At 39.7% G+C, this 24,218-nt stretch overlaps 1 protein-coding gene across 3 annotated transcripts in view; it reads right to left on the reverse strand.

Moving 5' to 3' along the window:
- PCSK5 (proprotein convertase subtilisin/kexin type 5) overlaps window positions 1-24,218 on the reverse strand; it is a 223,206-nt gene that overhangs the window by 162,909 nt on the left and 36,079 nt on the right. For all 3 annotated transcript variants that reach the window (XM_059873883.1, XM_059873882.1, XM_059873884.1), the window contains exon 3: window positions 17,287-17,400. In XM_059873883.1, coding sequence (XP_059729866.1) covers window positions 17,287-17,400 — 114 coding nt within the window. The remainder of the gene's footprint in view (window positions 1-17,286; window positions 17,401-24,218) is intronic.

Here is a 24,218-nt window from a genome sequence, read left to right on the forward strand (position 1 = left end):
GAGATGTGATCAGAGACAGAGCAGAGCAGGCTCCGACTTAAGAATGAAATAAAAAAAAAAACTTTATTAACCTAAAACTACAAGAGAAACACACAGAACGCAGGATGAAAAACCTTCCAAATTTCCTCCTCCTCCCCCCACCAAATTCTAATTCAGTTACCACCCCTCAGATCACCCACTCTCAGTCCATCACCACCCTTCAGATAATCAATTCTCAATTCCTCGAGAAGAGAGGAGTCCCTTTTGCACTACAGACTTCCCCAGGAAACAGTCGAAAATTCTTGTGTCTCCGTGTCACATGTGGCACCACCCAAAGAACATTTTGCCATCGTGGCCTCTTCCTTCCATGTCCAGTGCTCTCACCACTGCACATGGACCAGAGCTGCTCCTAGGGTTTTTCCCTTTAAGGATGCTTTGTCCAGTTCCAAAAAAAGAGCACAGTCCCTCTCCTTTTGGGACACCTGTCCCCCCCATGTTTCAACCCCCAGGGCTGAGGGGTCTCTTGAACAGAGATCATCTTCCTCTTCTTCTTCTCTGAAGACGGAGGGCACCACCACCACCCTCCTCACCCATCGTCTCTGTTCACACACCTTCACATCACCGCACTCTCCTGGCTCTGAGCCATTGCCTCCCCCTAGAATGCAGTCTCTGTGTCACAGGAACTCTAGGGTTCTGTCCATAGCTATCCAAGAAAAGTCCAGCCAAAAGCCACTCCATCATCTCCTCCCACCTAGGATTCTTCTTTGCCTCTCTCAACGCCTTTCACTAACTCTAGGAAGATCAGCATTTGTCAGGTTTCCATCATCCACAAGAAGGGTTAATAGTCCCAGGCTCTGCCTGTCCAGAACTCCCACAGCTGGCTGCCCTGCCGGCCCCCCGCCCCTTCTCCTTCACGCCAGCCGCGCTATCACAGGCACAGGTTCTCTCCCTCTCTCTCTCTCTGGGGGGGGAATGGTGGGGGATGGGGGATGGCTGTCCGAAGCTTCGCAGTGCTCCTCCACCCTTCGAATCTCGCTTCTTTCCCAGGCCTGGCTTACTTCCGGCCACATGGCCTCCCCTGCCCCTGCCCAGCTTGGAGCTGGGCAGGGGGGTGGTTTGTTCTCTTCCAAGACCGGAACCCAAAGAGAATTTCCCCCGTGTTCTCAGAGGCGTATACATGCCCTCAGCGGACAAACCAGGTGCCAATATTAAAATCTGAACACCCATTGGTCTGATCACACCATCCAAAAAAACTCATTTCCTCTCAAACCACGACATAGATATATCTTTGATACCTTTGGACAGACATTTTGGAAGCCTGACTTTTCACAATTAACAAACAGACATAACTTAAGAAGGATTTTCTAAAGTTTGCATGTTGCAGTCAGTATCAGACATGGCCATGAATTCTCACGCTTTGTCTTAGGTTGGAAATGGGGGGGTGTATTCTATTCCTATCTGATGGGGCAGTTATCTTCTGTTAACTGGGCAGTTTTCTTTTTCTCTTATACAAGCCATCCTCCCTCCAGGGAGATATCTTTTGTTAATGGGCTACTGAGTCTTACTCCATGACTGATAAAACTACATAATCCCACTGGGAGATGCTCTGCCCAGGGGGGGAGCCAAGCATATCTACCCGGATATAATCTGAGATTTGGAACACCACAGGCAGCTTTTTCCCACTGGATTCCCAGAGGAGCAGCTGTCTTCTCCACTAGATCTTAAGAGGAAGACTATACCTTTCTACAGGCTTACTGCTTCCACAGAACCACATCTGTCACTCCAGGAGGACTACAGCCACCATTTCAGTTGGACTGCTACCAACACCGTGACCCTCAGGGTGTCAGGTTGTATTCTGACTCTGTCAGTGTTGTTTTGCATACATTGTTTATTTTATTTTTATTTTCTTCCCTAATAAATAACTGTTATTCCTGCTCCCATACCTTTGCCTGAGAGCCCCCTTAATTTCAAAATTATAACAATTTGGAGGGAGTGGGTTTACATTTTCTGTTTCAGGGGAGGGTCCTGCCTTCCTCAGCAGACACCTGTCTTTTCAAACCAAGACACACTTATTTTGTGAAATGTCTGTAAAAAAATACCTTATGGTCATTATCTTAATGCTTCTGCTGCACTAATTTTTATAGTTGGAGTCTTGGTATATCCAGTTAGGGATCAGGAACAAAACTGAACAGTTAAACAAGAATCAAGAACATATCAATTATTAAAATATTTTGGAATTAGAGACATTAAAATCAAATTACAAGAATAATAACTGTAAAATTCTGTTCTGTCTAGCTTAGCAATACCTATTAGTCTACAAAACCAGAGTAGAAACAGAAGTTTCTACTTCTGTGACATGCAGTTTCTAAGAAATGGCATACTGTGCCCTCTGTAAGTCTTCATGACTTCACTGCACTGGTTTCTTGCAGTTTTTGAGTTACAAGGAATTCTTTGGCAAGATCCAGTCCTTATCTATGGGGATATAAAGAAACACAACATGATAATCAGAAAGACCAGTTGTGAGTTTGACAAGTCCTGGATCTCATTTAGTGTTAGAGTACCTATACTTCTGATCATGGGAAAGCTCTGAAATACTAGATCCCAGTTAGGGATTAGAAAAGATAGATTGTGGGTATTGAGAAGAACAACAGCAGCAACAACGAAGTCTGGTTTCCTTAGAGTCATAGAGAAATGGTCTTTGACACAGACAGAAACAAAAATACTACAGTCATGTTCTCTGCATCAGAGGGTTTGTCAGCTACTATAACCTGCAAGCATGGAGAAGACAGAAGCTGCACAAGATCGCTCATAGAGGAAGGACAGTCAAGGACCTATGGCTTGACCTTGAGCAACACAAGCAGAGAGAAAGGGGGCACACAGGGCTGGTTCTGACATTCTGTGCAGTTAAAGAAATTACTATCTCCCTCTTCTGTGAAGGGAATGTAATGCACAGCATTTGGCACTCCTAGCTTGGTCTAGGCAAATGCACAGGCAGCAAAGGTCACATGTTTTTTAATAGAGGGGACATCCTAATACTACATTCAGCTTTCTGAGGTACGGGTTTGTGCAGTGTTTTAAGTTAAAACTTGCCAATTATTCTCTCTTTTCCTGCAAAAAAAAGAAATAATGTATTTTTTATTATGCTTTTTGGGTGATCCAATTTTAAAGAGGAATGAAAGAAGCAAGCACGATAGTAATCAAGACAGTTGGAAAGCTAGGGTCCTTATTAAAATGGGCATAAGATAATGTGATCTACTGAAAGGACATTTTGGCTTCTCCAAAAAGCCAAGAGTAGGCACTTGAAAGCTACATTTTCTAAAAAGACTATAAAAATAATGTTTCCTTTTAAAAGTATTTCTCGCTTTTAAAAGTTATTTTATCACAAAAATAAAGATGCTCAATGAAGAAATTTTAGAAGGAGGAATACTTGCAGATCTTTTTCATTTTTCTCAGGCATAATCTGATACTTAGTGCATGACAAACAGCACTCGATAACTGTATACAAAAGTATTTCCTTCTAAGTTACATCTTTAAATAATTTCTGATTGTTGCTGCACACTATATGTTTTAAGATCTATCAGGAGCAAGCAGATAACACAGAGCCTGACTAATCTCAAATACAAGATTCTTTTGCATGAGGTATCATCCAACTTCTGGAGTCATACTTTGCTGAATTGCTACTTTTTTTTTAATCTGTACCTGTATCACAAGAAATATTTCAAGACCGCATGATATTAAATATTTAATTCCAATTTATTGCTTATGTAGCTTCAGAGGGTTTAGTTAATTTACTTTAGAGATGAATTTGGTTATTAAGCTTCACTGATTCATTAACAAAGATACACTTAGAGGCCAATAAAACAATCACAGACATGCATTATTTTTTGCCTCTTTCAGCAATGAAGAAGAACAGATAGCCATACAAAAGGGCTTCTTACTTCATAAGAATATCTGATGAGTATAGAGAGAAAAGAGTAACTTTCAAACCTACATATACGGGTTTTCACAGTGAAAAATATATGTTTAAATGTGAGGGTTTTTTAGCGCTGATCAAACTGCTATTACTAACAAAAACAGAATAATTCATAACACGTTAAATTTGTGTTCAAGACAAGTCCATCACTTTTTCATCATTGGCGCTTTTTAAAATCAATATTCATGTTTTTTTCTGTAAACTGTATGCTGGCTTAAAGAGCAAGTAATTAAGGGAAGCCCTTTATATCCATTTCACACAGGCTAATGACAGTGCACTCTAAAAAGAGTTCCCCTGCTTTTAGGACTTAGACAGCAAAGCTTTTCTCCCAGCTGCAACTGCCTCTAACATCACCTCCTCCAACATGAGCCATAACCTGTGTCTCCAATGGGACATCTGTCTCTAGTCCTGTTTCTTTCCCATGTGGTGGCAACAGGAGATTACCTCAAGGCTGAGAAAGAAAAGCAGCTAAAAATGCCTTATGGTTATTGTGCATGTACTGCCACCTCCACTAAGAGGCAAATATGAAAAGTTTCATTTAAAAACTTTTTAAAACCATGTGAAAGGTTCACTACAATATATAATGACAACAACAACAACAACAATAGTGATGATAATAAAGGGCATATTGGACTGGTGCACCTTGTATGTCATTGCATCACTGCTCATGTGTCAAAGGTCATATGTTGAAAGGTATGTGTCAGTGTATGGACTCACTCTGAGAAGCACTGGGAGAAATCTAAGAACAGCATGCAGAACATTTTGGGCAGAGAGAGAGAAAAAATAAACAATTTCCTGTGGTTACTGCCAAAAAATGCCAGAAGGAAAGAAGCATGCATTGAAAGGTATGTATGTGACTATATTCTCTCAAGATTACTGTTCAATGACTTACTGCTACTGCTGCTGCTACTATTGATGCCATCAATACCATATAAATAGCCTACTTAGCAAGAAAATGCAATTTTCCTTGTCCAAAGTCCTGTGTACAAAAAAAAGTATGGAACTTCTTTTACTAATTAAGAGAGAGTATTTGGGAAGAACCGCCTCAGCAGTGCACCACTAAGCCTGGGGATTCAGTATTCACGAAGGACAAATGACTCCTCAGAGGGACAATTCTTTTCATTTTACCATTTTACATGGCCTTTGACTCATTTTTTATTTGACCCCTTCTAAATCACAGAAAAGAAAGAAAATATGGCCGTTTTACAGGAAGTCCAAAGATGCTTTTTTATTTATGCATCAGTTCATGGAGTTGCAGTTCTCTAGTAAGAACAAATTTCTCCCTCTCTCTCAAGCTAGACTGGATATTTTCATTATTTCTAAGAACACAATTAAAGACAGACATGGCAAACATTGCTTTAAAATAGCAATGTTTAAAATGTTTTTAAAGATTCTTACCACACTACTAAAGAAAGACTCTTCACAATTAACATTTTAAAGATGTTTTCAAGTAAAAGACCAATAGGTCTACATTCATTTGTTAAGGAGCAAGAAAAAGGTGGTTTTATTTAGACATTGAGTAAACATATATTAAAGAATTGAAATAACAGCATGAAAAGAAGGTCCTGAGCAGATGGCTTCAATTAAGCATTAACCTTCCAAGAGACTGATTGATGAGTGGGAGGAGCCTGGGACTTACACAGATCCACTTCCTTCTCTTTCCACTCTTTTTTTATTCTACAGTGAAAAAGGAAGAGTGGTGCTTAAGAAGAAAATACTGTTTTGGGATGCTGGGGGTGGGCAGGGAACTGATTTGGGATGGACCAGGAAACTTTTTTTTTAAGAATGTTACAAACTTGTAGGAATAAGAGGACTTGCAAGGAAAAAATATGAAGACGTTGACTCTGAATGCTTGTATGCAACTTTTAAGGACTCTTGCAATGCTGCAGCCCTTTTTTCTCTATTTTATGTTGCAGTCTGGTCCCTCTGATCCATGAGGCAATAGCCTACTGACATCTGGTTTCAAAGGCTGGATGTCCTAGGGGGAGGAGAAGGAGGAACTGAGGGACAATGAGAGGGACAGATGTGAGACAGGACACTTTCAGGAGGCTGAAGGAAAGATTCATGTCCTATTCTTTCTCAAGGAACAAAAGCAGGTAAGGAATACAGGGCACTTTTAGGTCAGAATATGAAGAGAACCCCATATTCCACTACCAGAAATGGAGAAGGCATGTGGTGTTTCTCAGGCTGATACTGTTTCACAGTGCATTCAGTACAGGAATAAACATCTATGCTACTTGATACCTAGCAAACTTTTCCCTAAGAACCACAGCCGTCAGGTTATTGTAGCCTTGGTCCATTCTATGTTCAGGTTTATCAGAGATTATAACTTGCCAGAGGACAAACTTTAGGATCATGAAAACATTCTCTTGAGACACAAGTGCAGACATCACTTCATGCCTTAGACAGCCTTATAAAAGGCTTCATCACTTAGACAGCCTTATAAAAGTGTTTCATCTAACACTGGAAATGCATGCTGTGAAAATTCATTAATAGTAGAGATGAAGACTAAGATGAATGGCTGCTATTTTAGCTTGCCTAGAGGGAAGTAAGTGCTGTAGGCATCAATATGCTTTTCACCATTTGAGTGTGCTAGGGTTGATGAATGCAAGGCCCACTGTGTAGTTTAAGTGAACCCTGGGAAGATAAGGCTTAACCATTAGGGAGGGTGAATAGTTATAATTTGCAGTTGAGATCATCAGGTCTAAATAAGAGAACTAGCCCAGAGAAGCTAGGGAGGCCTGAGAAGGAAAAGGAAAGATTACTCAAGAACATCAACAAAAACGCAACGAAGAAACACCAAAAAGTTTTGCATAAGATAAAGAAGTATCACACAATTATTCTTGTTATTGTCTCGGGAAATTTGACTCAGATGATGAAATTTTGCAATGTTGAGCAAGGTTAGTCCAGAGATTTATGACACGGCTGTGCAAGAAAGACTGTGCAAAATAGACAATGAATGTAAAAATGTTGTCAAAATTGCAAAGGATCTTACTGAAATCTCAGCACAGTGTCAGGATTCTAGTAATCTCAGAAAAATAGATATTGGGAAAGATTCTAGAGAAGTCCAGTGCATATAAAAACACTGTTTTTATGGAGAACTGGACACAGACTGATGTCTATTGAGCTTTAAGGGTCTTGGGGAGCTGCTGCTAATCTAAATCCTGACTTTAGCATTAAAGATACATAGATTCCATTGATCTCAGCAGTGCTATAAAGGAACTTCTCCCAGCTGCAAATAAAGTAACTGAATATATGGAACTAATCTGAGAACACAGTTTTGAACTAATATTATAGGAATGTATTCCTTTAGACAGAGAAAATATACAACCTCAGCATATGCACCTTTTATGCATATCAAATGTAATTTGTCTAACAATAAACTGAAGAAAATCACATTCATGACTATTGGCCTATACTGTGCATAATGCAGTCTTTGCACTGAAATGATATCCATTCATGACAACTTTCAGAATTTGCAGGTATCTTTGCAAATCCAGGAAGACTGCAGAGAAAACACTCTAAGAAAGAACTAAAGAAAGCTATGATTAGAGCATCATCAGAAGGAAAAAATATATACAATCATAAGTAAACTAAAGACACTTTTAGCCACTTTGACCTTTCATCCTTTGACTTATGGATGCCAGGATTTAACATGGATACAGTATTCTAAGTGAGAACTTTTCAATACATAATAAGTTCTTTTCTTCTTGTCTCTCTCAACATAACACATGAATCAAATGAACAAGTGCATGCAGCGTGATTAGAATCTCCTTGCCACCAAAAGGACAAATGGGGAAAATCTGCCTCATACTGTCACTGCATGAATTCCTCCTAATTGAATTTTCCTGTATGAATCCATTTCCTAGTAGTATCCATACAGACAAATGCCTACAAGAAAAATAACTCAGAATAACTGATAAGTTAGAACTTTTTAATTATTATTATTTTTTAAATCTAAATGCATATGCTGACATGTACATTGTCCCTGTCCTCTCCCATAGAACGTGACTGCATCAGGAGACCTCTGCTGCTTGGTGCCTGCCTGGAAGTAACATGGGTCATAACCTCCGTCCCCCTCATGCTCACACTTGTATACAGAACTTCTGCATGCCAGGAGATTAGAAGAAATGCATGACTCAGTCATTGTCTGATTTTTCCTATTAGACTATGGAACAAATTGTTGTGTTAAGTTGCCCCCCCTCAGTTGTAAGTTGGACTGTTCTGTTTTCCCCCTGTATCTGTTATGGTTCAGCCTTGGCTCACTCCACCCTCCTCACTGCCCATCATCACCGTTCCTCCCATCCCTCAAAGTATCTTTCCCGGACTCCTCCCTGTTCTAGCTGGGGTGTTGGGTGATTGGCTCAGGGGCCAGGGTTCCACCCCCCATGTTCCCTTATTGGTTGTTCCTCATTGTCACTCCCTCAGATGCCAAACCCCTCTCCACTTCCTATTGGTTCAAGGACTGTCTCCACCCTTGTTTCTGGTGCCCCTTATAAGTTGGTGTAAGCCGCGTTTTGTCTTGTTTTCAGCTCTGGGTTCGTCCCCTGCACTGGGACTTCCCCAGTATTAAAGATTGCTTCAACCCTCAGCTGGAGTCCCTCTCTTTCCTGGCTGGATTGCTGCCGCGAGTCTCCTGTCCTACACAGGGAGCTGTCTCCACCACAGAGTGGAGCCGCCATCCCTAGGCACTCTCTGGGATACCCAAGCCTAAAGGAGTGCCCCTTACTGCAAGCAAGCGTGCTGTGTGCTTGCTGGGCGGCTGAGAGGGTCAAGCCCTCTTCTGACCACTCGCTGCTTTAACAAATCTTCTCTGTGAATCATTCAAATATTGAAACCACTGAAGATATTTTCTAGGCCTTAGTATAGTAACAAACCAAGCTTTAAAAGTGCATTTGGCCACCCATGTAGATTAATTCAGAAGAATAAATGCTGAATTAGACTCAGAATGTGTCTGTGGTTATAGTTTACATAATGCACAATGTGGTCTTCGGGTATCACTGTGTTTGAAATCCCAAACAAGATCAAAGCTGCTTCACACAGTGAGGTCAATACTTGAAATTTTTGAATACTGGTGGAGCAGCAGCAGCCAGACAGTGAAAGCCGACCGCATCTCATGCCCAGTGTGAGCGGCTTCAAAAGGCAGGAACCTTTCAGAACTTAGTTTTCTCTCACTGGTCAGTATCAATGACAATGGATCAACGTTATGGTGTGTTTGGGCAAATATTTTCAAAGGACAGGTGCAAAGTAGAATAATGCTTTCAATTTCAGAATACTTTTATCCTCTTATATAGTATGTCATCACCAGTCTGGAGTTGGGAGCAGATGGAAATTGCAGGAGGAAATGTTTTAAAAAGGACAACCACATAAGAGCAGCACATAGATCTAATAATTAAATCAAAACTAATAAGATAGCTACGATAAACTGAGGGTCAAGATCCTCAAGAAAGCTGGGCCAATCCAACTCCTGAGTGTTAGTGAAAATTTTGATCTATCCTCATTTAGTTTCTTTTGAGATTTTTGTTGGCATTTTTTCTTTAGTTGGTTGGGGGTTTTTCGTTTGCTTGTTTGCTATTATTTTTTTCTCTGTCATTCATAAGAGAGGATGCAAAGGATGGGGACAGTATTGAGGAGCAAGGGGCAAAGATACTGTAGGTAGTAGGATGTGAACACAGAGCCTCAAGTTTGTGTGCTGTCTTGGGAAATTTCATCATCAGAAAAGAGTCTGATTCTTCAACACTAATTCAGTGGTCTACAAGAATTGGGACTTTTTTTTCAGAATAATGTTTTCTGTAAGCAGACTGACTCCTTACCAAGATGTAAGGGCTGTAACAGTTTCTAAGTAGGCTATATTAATTTCTTAATCTGCATTTCAATTAATGTGTAGATGAGGTCCTAATTAATAAAGGGTGTATGGAATTTAGCGCTTCAGCAGCTAGTATCATATAAAGCTCATCCAAACATGGCATGTGAAAGTTTGCATTTAACAAAATTTCCTCAACAGCTTATTTTCAGCCAGACCAGGAGATTTATAATGAGAAAAAGTGATTCAAACTTCAACCAGGCTATGGAAGAGTTTTTTGTAAGAGTTTTTTCTAACTTTAGAAATGCTTTTTCTTTGCTTAACTTCTCTTATTTTTTTCCAAATGGGATTTCTGGCTCCAAATACAATTGTATGACTAGGACCTGGTATTCATAAAACCCAAACCAGGAGTTTTTTACTCCCAAACAGTAGTTTATTGTTTATTAATAAACTGTCTTGTCCAAAAGACACAGGAGAGGGAAAACCTTGCTATACACTTCATATTTAGTCTATCATATATTTGTCACTCATTAAGCCACTGTGCTTATACCACATGGCTTTAATATTGTTTCAAACTGTTCTGAAACCTGAAAATAGCTTACTTTTTTCTGTTAGAAATTAAAATAAAAATCAATGAAGACAGGAAAAATGCTTAGATGGCACACTACTCATGATTTAGTGAACTCTTATCACTGTAGAAAGGGTAAGACCAAAATAGTTTAATACCTTAAACGATTCTCACTTTAATCTCTTGGGGATATCTGAGGCTCTTCATTCCTGCACATTCCCTCTCCCTGACCACATTCTTTTCTGCTGTTAACTGAAATTAGTTCATTTTAAAACAGCCAGTTCTGCAGAATTTATGATCTCAGCAGAAGAGCAAACACATATACTGCTTATATTGCTCTACACACTAGAATTGGAGTATTTTTCAAAGAGCTCTACCTGCCTCTCCTTGAGGAGACTTGAGGTCTTGCCCTGTCAGAGTGTCCTGTTCAAAATGCTCACATAATTTATTCAGGGTAATTTCATCAAAACCTATTAGAAGTCATGCAGATGTGCAAACAGCTGCTGGACTTCTTTCCAAAATGGTGCTAATAGAATTTGCTGTACTGGTAGTCTCCCCTGCTATCTGCTCCTTGTTGGTTGGGAAGAAAATCCTATCCACAGGGCTTGAGTAGCAGATGTAATACACAGCATAGATTTCACTACATCAGAATTGTCTAAAAGTAATGCCAAGGGTGACCTACATCTCATGAAGTAGAGCAGAATGCACTTTATTGAAGTGCTTGTCCTCAGTGCATTTGTTTCCTCTGGTTGTTATGGGGAGGGAGAGCTGTGTGCATCTGCTTTGTGGGTTTTTTTAAAACATGGACAAAAATGGATCATGAATTAATGTTGAAAAAGGCTCAGCAAGAACTAAGGTGCTCTGCAAACTGGTAATTTTAGTCACAACATTTGCTCACGTGATATACAGGAAGACACAATTGGACATAGACGCTGGAATCTGGAAAGCTGGAGTTTTGATAACCTCATTCCATGGGGTCTATAGGGAATCTGTCTTAGTTAAAATGGGCATACTGATTTTTAACAACTAGTACAAGACGTAACACCCTAGAGCCAAATACTGCTCTCCAGTTTCTTTGACGCAGATCAAGCTCTCCTCAAAGAATCATGGAATATCTCAGGTTGGAAGGAACCCACAAGGATTATTAAATTCAATTTCCTGCCCCTCACGATAGTACCTAAATCACTGGACTAAAAACATTATCCAGACTTTCCTTGATCCTACGTACTGAAGGGTTAGGAAATTGCCTTACACTCGCATAATACTTAATTTTTGGCTCCTGACTGGGAAGTAATATAGTAAGTGTTTGCATCAGAAACTCCGAGAAGTCTCATAGGTTTATGAGTATGCTTCTGATAAGAGCAAAATTACCATGTCACACTATTTAATTTCTTATCAATCAGACCACAAGACAGGCAAGCCTCAAAATTAATTCTGCACTGTGGTTATGTACTTCTGGTAATTTTGACATTCCTGATGCTTGTTCTTTAGGTGAAATAATATATAAAATATTAGTTAAGTAGATACACCTTTCCAGAAGTATCTGAAATTTTAGAATGCAAGCAACAGCAAAACAAGTTATAAAGTTTGAAACATATCAGTATTTTTTCTAATAATTAAATTACCTCTCATTTTTTTTTCAGTAAATTAATAGAGTATTCAGTACTGTGTGGCTTAAGAAATTGTTTTGCTATTTGGCATTAATTGATTTTGATTTTTAAAAATCTGAAAAGTGGACAGTTAACTAAGCAGCTCCTCCTGAAAACTGCTCTTAGAAAGCAATGATTCCTTCTCCTTTGTAAAGAGGAAAAATGTACTTCCAGGTAATTGAGTATCTTTTTTTATATCAGGGGTTTTCCTGCTGAAGTGCAATGTAAGATAAAAACTGAAATATAGCAGAATGTGCCCCAGTATGACACACAAAAACTAAAATCAGATATTTATCAAGCATCATTAGAAATACAGCAAAGATTTTGAGGCATTATCATTTATTTACTAACTGCAAAAACTACTCAGAAAAAGACAGTGCAGGAAAACACAGTTTTATACACAAGTGATATTTCACAAAGAACATTATACAAACAAGTGCCTACAGTTTCTTAATGTAACTCAGTTGCTGCCCATAAAAAATAATCATGTTAAATAAATTCTGTAACGATAAGACTGGATGCTCTGCCTCTGAAGATACAATCACAGTAGTAAGTAGGCAGAAGAGCGTGTGTTTTTGCTATGTGATTTATTACCAAATCTTTGACACACAGGAAAAGCAAGCATGGCAATAGTTTTGGTATTGCTTCTTCTTGCTTCAGTGAAAATTCTATCACAACCGCCAAATGGTGCTGGCTTCCATTTTGTGTTTTCTGACACTTCTAAGTGCGCTTATCTAGGAGAACTGAATATCCTAAAGAATATCCCGAAGAACAGGCCAAGAAGCCTATCTAGTCTGTTCTGCCTTCAAACCATTTGCTAATCTTGCTAAACTATCTGCATTATTAATCTCTTTTCAGCAGGTATGGATAAATCCCCTTCTACGGGCTTTTTGATTACCTAAAGTGTGCTGTTATCTTCCAAAAGGAAATTAATTTAGGCCCAATTGTGTATTACTTGACCTCATGTTATTGTTCTGCCTTGTCCACACACAACAACAAAATATGTGTTTCCACAGGCAGATTTGAAAGGTAATGTGTGGCAGGCAGAGTGGTTCTTTTTAGCAGCACTTCTGCTGAAGTTAAGTCACAGATCATCTTCTTAACTTTACAGAACACCAAAAGCTTGATCTTCTCATGCAAAAAACCTCAAAACTATGAAAGTGCATTCAACAACCAAACCAAGTTACAAAATACGGAAAACACTTTCTAGCATGCCATGCCGCTTCAGAAAGAACAACTATTTGGCTTCCACTGCACAGATGAAAGGAGAAAACAGTTCTTGGTAGGGCAATAAAAAGAGTGAGGTTTTTCCTTAGCTCTCAAACAAACTTTTCAGAGGTCATAAAGGAGAGTGACACATATTCATTTGCTGTGGTGTTAGCACATGGCAGGTAAAATTCAAGGAAAACTCAAGGAAATTCTTCCTCGTGTTCTGCCTCCCTGTACCTGGGCCAACACTCAGATCCACTTTGGCCTCTCCTTCTCCCTTCTCCTCTTTCCAGCCCATCTTGTCAGGCTTCTGTCACTCCTTCCTTTGTTCCTCTGTCTCCTTTCACAGTCCCATCCACCATAGCTGCACTCATTATTGGCAAGGCCAAGGAAGTAAAATCTTTTTCTCTGCTCTGCCACTTGCTTGAGTTGGGAGGAGAGGCACAAGGTAAGCCAGTTCCCTACAGATCTCATGAGTGGCATAAGGGAGGCAACTCACCTGTCTTAACTCTTTACCTCCACCTTATTTCATGGCTTTGGAAACTCACATTACTCACTGCTGATAAAGGCTTATTAGTCCCATTCTGGCTGTTATCCAGAGTCAACTATACTGTGTCAGAGCAGAAGGGTCTGTCCCTCCCTGTGAATGAACAGCTCACCTGGGAACTCAACTGTAACTGGAGAGCACTATGTAGCATACTGGAGGAATTTTCTGAAGAAATGAGGTAACTGGCTTCACCAGACACTTCACTGAAGCACAAAGCAATGCATGCTTCACAGTCCTCACTGGAAGTGAAAAGTAAGCAAGTCTCCCTAGGCTTTGGTTTCAGCATCAGAGCTCAAGGCAGCAAGCCCTACATGCAAGTAATTCAGTACACAAAAGCTTGTGTGGTTTGCTCTCAATAGCAGCATAAATTACATTTCACCTGTTTACATCAGAAATCTTGCAGTGCAGATATGCCAATAAATGTGATGATTGATGACCAATAAATACTGACTGATGAGGCTTCTCAGCAAATCTTTTACCTTCAACAGCTTTCTAAGAATCCCAGTATATGATTCTACATCTATAACTGTGCAACAATAGCTGTTTGGTTCAAGAAATTACTTCATTATTATTCACCAAGTAACTGGTAAATGTTCATTTCTACTGTGGCTCAGTTACATGGTTTTACCGTGCCTTGCTGCTATAATCCTGTTCCACCCTGAATGCCCTAAAACACCCTGCATTTGTTGATCTGCCTCTCCTTTCACTCCAGTTCTGTGAAAACCCCACAGAACTAGGTCTCAAAACCTGTTGGAGAAACAGCACAGCCAGGCACTGTATGTTTTCTTAGGTTTACCAACTTCAATTCAAGTATGTTTTCAGAAGTTTTGAAAAAAAAATAGTGTTTTCATTATGGTTATCCAAAATGTTTTACTTATTTTTAAAAAATGTAAAAAACCCATCCAGTGGAGCCCATCATCACAGCAGAGATAAATTACAACTGCAGAAATCTCTGCCTCTATGCCTGAGTGATTCCAGTTTCAGCCTACCACTATGAAGCTCTTCTTGAAGTAGGGAACAAAAGGAAATGGTCAATAACAACAGTACTCTGACTGAAGTCTACCAAAGTTAGTTATATTAACCACAACTTTGCATGTATTTCTACTTTTTTAATATATTTACTTCCTCTTTTTTAATATATATTAATATATTTACTTTCTATAGTTTCCTACGCAGATAAGATAAAGAAATTAATTTAAACAACTGGCAGGTACAGTGAAATTGAATAGGCACAAAGTCACCTCAGTCATTCTGAAGATGCTGTTTATTGTTAGCTCCAAATTAAAAAAAATACAGAACAGCCAACTTCAACCTCTTTCAGCCAAAATCACCAAACTGACCGTACACAGTTCATCCGGTTATTGGCTAACAGGTTATTTTGTCAACACCAGCGGAAGAAAAGGAATTTATTAGATTTAACATGATGGTACAAAGGTAGCTGAGCTCTGGGAATGGAAAAAATTTTGAAGAGAATGTTAACTAGGAATTTTTTTTTCCTTTGATATCAGTTTGTTCTGAGCAAACTGGACTTGATTCTGTAGGGCACTTCTGAGTAGCAGCTGGATTGGTAAAGTTTCATATGCTAATTAGTCTATAAAAATATTCTATTTTACTCTTAAGCACAGACGCCTCAAGATTCAGAAGATATGCTAAAGAAGTTGGGTTTTGGTCAACTTTCCTTGCTTTAAGGGAGGGAAGTCAGAACAAAATAACCTTTTCTTTCTTTTAGGTGTTGTGATGGCTCAAAAGAGAAAGAATGCCCGATTCTCTCTTGTAACTTCTTGCCACGGATATCACACAAAAATAAATGTATTATTTCTAGCTGAGAAAACTAAAATTACAAGAAGTGATACTTGTGAAGAAAAACCTTGGAGAGGAAAAACATTAATCAGATATGGCTTGACAAAGTCTTTGAATAACAGGACTTCTGTCAACAAATCTGAACTGCACTTATGGCCTTGTTAGAAATTGTGCCAGTTCAATGGGCAAAGGTATCAATCTTAGCCCACAACAAAGTTACTTATTAATCAAACTGCAAACCTCTATATGATAGTTTACTTATTACTTTCTCAAGAAATTACTCAGAAATTACTCAAGAGTAATTTCTTGTTACTCTTACTACTTTTTCAACATGTCTGCAGCCAGTAACCTAAAAACCTCTTCCAGCATAGCAAAGACAGAAACCACTAACCAACCTTGAACTCATTTTTTCCCCTTCATCTTATAAAGCTAAGAAAGATTAGCAAAAGCAGCTATGGTAACAATCATAAACACAGTTATATGAGGATATCTTTTATGTCTCAAGTCAGTTCTGAAGTCAATCCACTCACATATTTTTAGCTATTCTCCCTGATGAGATAGCATGGTCACAAATACTTTACTGATCTCTTTCAACAAAATGTCATCAAACCACTGTCACTAATGATGTTGCAAATACACGGAGTTAATCAGTGGATGCAAATGCAATCAGTCAGGAATGGTCCCTTCCCCAAGGGTTTGAAAATGAGGATTTTTTTCCACTGTGAGGTAGTGTGGCTAGACAACAAACTGTTTTTTAAATAGGGACTGCTATCTTCCTGATAAAATTAGAGGCAACTGCTGTAACTATTTATTATCAGAGCACTTGTCCTATGAAGAAAGACTGAGAGAACTGAGATTGTTTATCCTGGAGAAGGCTCCAGGGAGACCTTACTGCAGCCTTTCAATATTTGTAGGGGGATCATTAAGAAAAATGAGGCAAAATTTTTTAGCAGCACCTGTTGCTATAGGACAAGGGGCAACAGCTTTAAACCAAAAGAGGGTGGATTCAGGTTAGATATAAGGAAGAAACTGTTTACAAGAAGAATTGTAAAATGCTGGACTGGGTTACTCAGAGATGCAGTAGATGCCCTATCCCCAGAAGCAGTCAAGATCAGGTCAAATGTGTCTCTGAGCAACCTGATCTAGTTTAAGATGCTCCTGCTCATTGAAAGGTGGGTTGGACTAGAAGGCCTTTAAAGGTCTCTTTTCATCCCAAACCATTCTGTAATCCTAAGATTTTCACGTGGCAAAAATTAAGATATTTTTTAAAACATCCTAAGTGCAAAGTTCCTCTCCAGGCTTTAACTGTGATTATTAGGACAAAAAAAATTAATTTTTTTTTTAAAAAACAACTTCTGTCAGACAGGAAATGAATGGTCAGCGCTGGTGGCTTTCTTCTTCTGTTTCAGGACAAAACACATTTATGTTGGGGACAGTGAATTAGGTATTAAATACAAGTGGGTTCTCACATGTTGTGGCTAAGTTCCTTACATTCTCATTGCTTATTTATCCTCAAGTAAGTAAGATATCTTGCAAAAGGAATAATTCATTAATAAATGCATCAGTAAATGCTTCCGACTGCATGGCTCACCACAAATTCTTTGTAATACTTTTAAGGAGTTACCAGACTGTTATTAGCTACATAATAATCCCCAAATCTGTTTTTTCTGAACATACTCTTCCTCCCCTTTTCCTAACATCGAATGAGACAACTAAAAATTAGCATGAAATGGAGTCAATGACCCTACATGTACTTACCATGTACCACATGCTTGGCCACTTGGGATCATTGAAATAAGTGGATTGGGTACCACCAGGTTTATAATCCCTTTTTATCCTTCTTTTAACCACCTGCTGTTGTATCCACTCCACCTGTTAACCAGGAAAACATAAGGAGAATGTTACGGTTCTGTGGAGATTATCAAGAAATGTGTGAAAACTTGGGATTGTTCTCATTACCACACTCCAAAGCATATTTAGTATTAAAGAGTTAATTTTGGCAGTAGAAATTGTGCAGATCATCTGGACATACTGTTCACTAAGGAATACATTCAATTTAGCTAGCGTTACAAATCTACCCGAACAATTGCTTAAATACCCTGCTAGAGGGACTTCATGGGGTTTTATCTTTTAAATACTATTACTTTTCTGATTTTTCTTTACGAGATTCACTCTTCTCCTGAATTTATAAAAACTCCATTTCTGTATGAAAGGAGCTCATTTGTATAAAAATTATATTTCTGGAGTAATTAATTATACAGATTCTCATTTCTTGCCAAAAGGCAAGTCTATGCAAACAATGAAGTTCATTTTAACATTTCCATAAAGTCACACTTACTGAGAGGTAACAAAATACATTTTCCCATTGACCTCAGCCTCAAAAGCTCCATTTCCTAAGTGTCTAGAAATCAAAGCCAAGCCAGACTAGGGATCAAACTATTTTTTAAAATCACCCTTTTCAATCTCCTCAGTTCAGGACTCACAGCATTTTTTTGTGCATGATCCAGCTCTTCTTCAAAGACCTGCATGGAATACTGCTCTGGCAATCAAACTGAGCTAATTCAAGCACTCTTTTCCTCTTTAAGTGACAAAATTTGAAATTAAATATTATCTCTTGATTAATGAATCAAAACTACTTTCTACCATTTTTAGCCTCACTGATTCAGTAGAATTCTTGGGGAAAAAAAACCCATGTAGGTATGCTACAGTAGGACCTCCCTCACACAGAGTTATAAACTGTGAAAATAAAATTTGATAAATGAAAAAAAACTTACATGCATGGGGGAAAAAACACCAATTTATCAAAGCAGCATGATTTTGTTGTGAAAGATAATTTTTTCAAATATACCATTACAGGGTCTGCTTGAATAAACATTTCAAAATTTTTAAAAATGTGTCAACTCCAATATGTGAAAATGCCATTACTATACAGCAGAAGTTACGGACAAGCTGAAGGTGTAATCCTTTCCTTTTTGGGGAAAAACATGCTTGGGGTGAAAAAATTTTCTAATTCTGAAGTAAATTACAAATTTTATACCAGAATCTGTGACTTCTATGAAAAAATTCAATGTGAAGGTGTGGATGTGGATTCGGTGAAAAAGAGATGCTTCAAGTGCCACTCCTAATTGAAACTGTAACTGTAACCCTTGTACTGACTCCTTCACCTCCATCTGTCCTACACCTGTAAGAAGAAACTGTAAATTCCTCCTTGGATAACAAGGGAGGAGGTGCCACAGGAACACTACATATTAAAGAGAAAAAGAGAAAACCCACACAGAGCACATGGAAGCATGGAAGGTAATGCTCAGTAAACAGATCAGCAAGAGGGGCTGCCTCATCCCATGAAAAACAGGCACTGAATAGCAGTGCAGTACTGTTACTCAGAATTTGTCTGCAGACTGATTGCTCTGGGCAAGCACCCTCCCTCCCAGTTAGAAGGTCTCATGCTGCATCTGCTACACTTCATTCTTTACTTCCTTGAAGATCCTCAACACTCGAATACGAGTTCTGAAAGACCCTGCTACAAAAGGACAGAAGTGAGGATAGCACACTCTGAGACAAAATATGAGACTATGCTCTTCTGTCCCAGAACAGGCCATAGGAAAAAGAATTGTTCCAACAGTTCCTCTCTTAGCAGGATGACATCCAGAGGGACATTGACAGACCTGTGAGGTGAGCAAGACCAAGTGTGAGGTCCTGTACCTCGGTCAGGGTAATCCTAAACCTCAATACAGGTTTAATGAGTGGTTTGAGAGCAGCTTTGCATATGGGTGGAAGAAAAACTGGAGATGACCCAGCAACTCACATTCACATCCCAAAAAGCCAGCTGTATGCTGGGCTATGTCAAAAGGCACTTCACACTTCTCCTCCATTTACCCTCTGGAGTGCTGCATCCATCTCTGGGGTGCCCAGCATAAGACAGGCAAAGGAAGCCACAAAGATGGTCAGATGGCTGTAGAACCTCAGCCATGAGGAAGACTTGAGACAGCTGGGATTGCTTAGTCTAGAAAAGGCGTTTGGGGAGATCTTACGGCAACCTTCCTGTTCCTGAGGGGCACCTATGGAAAGGATGGGGAAGGTCTCATAATCAGGGAGTCAGTCTAGTGGTAGGACGTGGGGTAATGGTTTAAACAGAAAGAGAGTAGGTTTAGATGGGATATTAGGTAAGGTCAGTGTTCTTTACTCTCAGGGTGGTGAGGCACTGAACAGGTTGCCCAGAGAAGCTGTGGATGCCCCCATGCATAGAAGTGTTCAAGACCATGTTGGATTGGACTCTGAGCAGCCTGGTCAAGGGGAAATGTTTCTGCCTATGGCAGGAGAGTTGGAACGAGATGATCTTTAATGTCCTTTCCAACTCAAATGATTCTATGATTCTATGTTTCTAACAAAACAAGTAAGCATCTTAGTTCTCCCGTCATTAAGTTTTCTGTGCTACCAGCTCTACTTAAGTGCATAATTTTTTTGCGTTTCACCTTGTAATGAAACCAAAAGGTCAATAATTTAGGGTAAAGTGAGGAGGACATACTAATATCCAAGGGCCACACCTAGGTTAGTGAACAAGAGACCCAAGCCATTACTCAGGAGTGCAGGAGAGATGATGAAGACTATTGACACACCTCTTGCTAACTATGTGCAGTCACAAAAGTGAGACGCCCAAAAATTTGACTTCCCATCTTAAGAATTTTCTGTCATTTTTTTGATCATAATTAAAACCCCAGCTATTTTCTTAACCTATTATTCTTTGACTCACAATAGCAGTCGACTCTTTTCACCATAAAAAGAGATGAAGGTAATTGGTAAAGCAGACGTTGACATACATCAAGACCATGGAAAATAACTGCAGATGCCATTTCACAGATATAGGGGTCTAAAGTTAGATAAAAAGTTATTTACTCCAGCAGTGCTATATGACGCATTCTTGCTTGCTGCGGTGTGATTTCAGGGTTTACCTCAGAACCTCAGGTCCCTCCCCCAATAATTCTCTCCCAGGTGTGTCAGTCACCTCTCCTTTGGAATTCCAGATGGGCGTCGAGTGATTGGCAGATTCAAAGGATGCCCTCTACCCCTAGGGGGTCATTGGGCCATACAAGTGTCCTTTGTCCTTTAAGACCTCCATCTGTGTAGCTGGTTGATGGCTTCCTACCCTTTCCCTCCCCCTCTCCCCAGGATTGAAAGGAACAGCAACCACGCGGTTCGGAGAGTTCTGTTGGAGCTGTTGCTGGACTCAGAGGCCTGTGGGCCAGAATAAAGCTCTGGATCAAAACCCTCCATCAGAACTGACTCCTTTTCTTCACCACCACCTTAAAGCTTCTCCACCAGAGGTAAACCCGAAGAGCAGACCCAGTTACGGGGGAAAGCTCCATTCCACAGCCACCAGAGCTCCTGCATGCCTGCACTTGCCTCCAAGCACCCAGCTGCAGCATCCAGCTAGCCAAAACTGTCTCTGGGGTGAAAACACCACAGTGGCTGCTATTTGGTTCAGCACCAAGGGCCAGACAAGCTCAGGCACGTCCCATCCAGCTATATTAGTTTTATTCCAATACTGCTGATAAAGAAAGTGTTTCTTCAGCAAGGGTCAATGACAATCCACAATCAAAGCAGTTGTCAAAATTATGTTACAGATTCTGAAAAAAAACCAAGATAAAACAAGAAACAGATGTTAATACAGGCTGAGCAGAAACCAAAAGAGCAGAGAAGAAAAGACAGCAGATGATCCTTCAAAGTACCACTCAACTCCAAAGAAACACATCTTGCACAACAGCAGGCCAAGCTACTGCAGTGTCTCCCATGGACCAAAGCTGAAATTCAATGCACATTTTTCCACCTCATAGCCACAGAAAGGGCCAGTCAGTCCTGGTATGAATTAAGTGGTTTTTATCTGGTTTGCTATGTATTTGTGATCAATTGTAGCCACATCCATGAGGTGGCTATAGTCCCACATCCATGATGTACAAGAATCCACAGCTATGGATTTTAAGGGGACTGAAGTGTCCTTAAATCCATACATATCAGCCTAAAACTATGTGGAAAAAATTCTTCCTTTATGAACAAGACTGTAGAGGAATAAATTGTGAAGAGAAAAGGGAACAACCTAGCTAGTGATGAAGGAAGACAGGCTCTGTACTGAGGTAGCTTAATAGAAACCAGAGCTGCTGGGAAAGACAAAAGCATCACACTGAAATTCTGGAGAAGCTCAGCATATCTGTCACTGGCCAGGATCTCTGTACGACTAGAAAACTGGGGAACACTCCAAGGCAAAAGGACTCACATTTTCTCTCCTTGGGGAAGTCCTGACAGCTTTTCTACTTGCAGACACAGTTGTGGTAACTGAGGATGAACATGGCTACAATCACTGCCCAACCTCCACCCTTCTAGTGTATTGACCATAAAGCAGTTCAAAATTACAGGACTGAAATCACACAGCAGCCTTGTGGGAGAGCTGAGAACAAATTTCAGGGAGCTTGGGCTCCTGGACAGTGGCTTCCAGCAGCACCACCCCCAGATGTCATAAGGAAAGAACAAGCATCTAAAGCAGTTGGAAATTTTTCCCTTCCTCAGATCTGAAGTGGCCTAACAAGCTTGGATGCTCTGATTCTGTTTCTATAATAACTCAGCCTTGGAATACTGAGGAAAAGTCTCTAGAGCATGAGCTTAAAAGCAACTTCTATGTTTATACAAGGTAGTTTGTATTTTTTAGCCACAGGTCATACACCTCACCTTGGAACAACTCAAGACCTACATGCTCACGATTTTGAGCACAATTTTAAGAGACCTCTAATTGATAGGTCTTGCTTGGTACAGTACCTAAAGCTTTGCTTACATCATTGAATACAATGTTAGTATCAAGTAGAAATACCTAGTCTTGGGACAACGTAATCATCTTTTCATCATTTCAATACAGTGGGAGGATTAGTATTAGTATCACTCTGAAAGTAAACTTTCATGTCACAACTCCCTAAAACTTCATATTCTTGATAAACCAGAAGGCTGATCCAGTGCCCAATCGAGGATAAAACTGTGAACTCTCTAAACTTCATCAGCTTTGGAATCTAACATCTGGCCTCCTAGACAGCTGAACTATCTTGGATTTCATGTCTTGTATTATTGTATCAATTATTCTATATATTTAAAAAACCTGTTGAAATTTCTGATGGGATATTTTTCTTTTCTTAGGTTAGTCCTTCAACTCATGTCATAAATCATTTAAGTGCTTCACACATCTGCATGTGCTACTTTAAGGTAGCCTTAACTCATTTTGTGACATCTTAGGAAGACAAATCTCTACCACAGGGTTAAATTCAAATGTCCAAAATACCAGTGAAATTCCAAAAGTGTTGCTTCAGTCAAGAGTTTCCCATGGTTTCAACTGTCATTTAGAAAATCCACTGAGAATCAGCAAGACAGTAAAAGTATTCCATGATTAAGTGATATGTAATATCCATCAGTGGTATACTGGACTTACCAAAATAAATACATCTTTTGAGTAGAGTGTTCACTGACCAAAACCCCCTTAATAGAATGTAAGGAAGTATCACAAATAACTCAGCCTATTTCCAGCACTTTCGCTTAATGTTGTTTTGTCACATAAGTCTGACATTGAAAAATTCAGTCACAGAACATATATTAAATATCAAATTAAGCAGTTTTCTGATCAGAGTACTTTAAACCACAGAAAAATTTTATCCCATTTGGGTTTATTTGATTGTGCCTGTCTTGCTATTTTCTATTCTTAATCATAGGAAAAGGATAAAGTATTTTCTTCCAAGCTGACCCTGTTTATAGCATATACTTAGAATTAGTATTTAAAATTCAGAGTTGAGCCAAAGTGCTTATCCTAAGCTTCGGTTTTAGAGTTTTGTCGAGTTTTACACTTAATGGAAGTATCAGTGGCATATTTTACAGCACCTCATTTCCCTAGCTTCTTAGCTTCAGATCTCTTTGCATCAGCTTGATTATTGCTCTTATTTAGAATCATAGAATCATAATGTTGGAAGAGATTCTTGAAATAATCAAGTCAAATATCAACCCAGAACTACCACTGTGTTCAACATTAAATTATGTCCTTCAGTGTCATATCTAGAGGGGTTATGACTCTGGGATATGGTGTACTCAGGGATGGTGACTCCACTTCCCTGGGCCGTCTGCTCCAATGCTTTACAAATCTTTCCATATTTTCTTTTTTTTAAATAGGTAATCTAAGCCTCCCTTGGCACAACTTGAGACCATTTCCTCTCATCCTGTTATTTGCTACCTGGGAGAAAAGCCCAACCCTCAGTTTCCTACAGCCTCCATTCGTGTAGTTATACAGAGCAGTAAGATCTTTAGTCTGCTTTTCTGCCAGCTAAAAAACCCTAGCTCCCTCAGCTGCTCCTCATACAACCTCCCCTCTAGAGCCTTCACCCGCTCCACTGCCCATCTTGGGACTTGCTCCAGCACCTCAGTGTCTCTACAAAAGTGAAGGACCCAGAACTGAACTCAAGATTTGGGTATGGCCTCACCCAGTTACTTCCTTGGTCTTGCTGGCCACACTGTTCTGTGTAAACCAAGGATGCCACTGGCCTTCTTGGCCACCAAAGGCACACTGCTGACAACTGTTCAGCCACTGTCAGAGAGCAACCCCAGATCCCTTCCCACCAGGCAGCTTTCCAACCACTCTTCCCGCAGCCTGTAGTGCTGCATTGGGTTATTGA

This window comes from Haemorhous mexicanus, chromosome Z (genome assembly GCF_027477595.1).
Source record: "Haemorhous mexicanus isolate bHaeMex1 chromosome Z, bHaeMex1.pri, whole genome shotgun sequence".
Taxonomy (NCBI): domain Eukaryota; kingdom Metazoa; phylum Chordata; class Aves; order Passeriformes; family Fringillidae; genus Haemorhous; species Haemorhous mexicanus.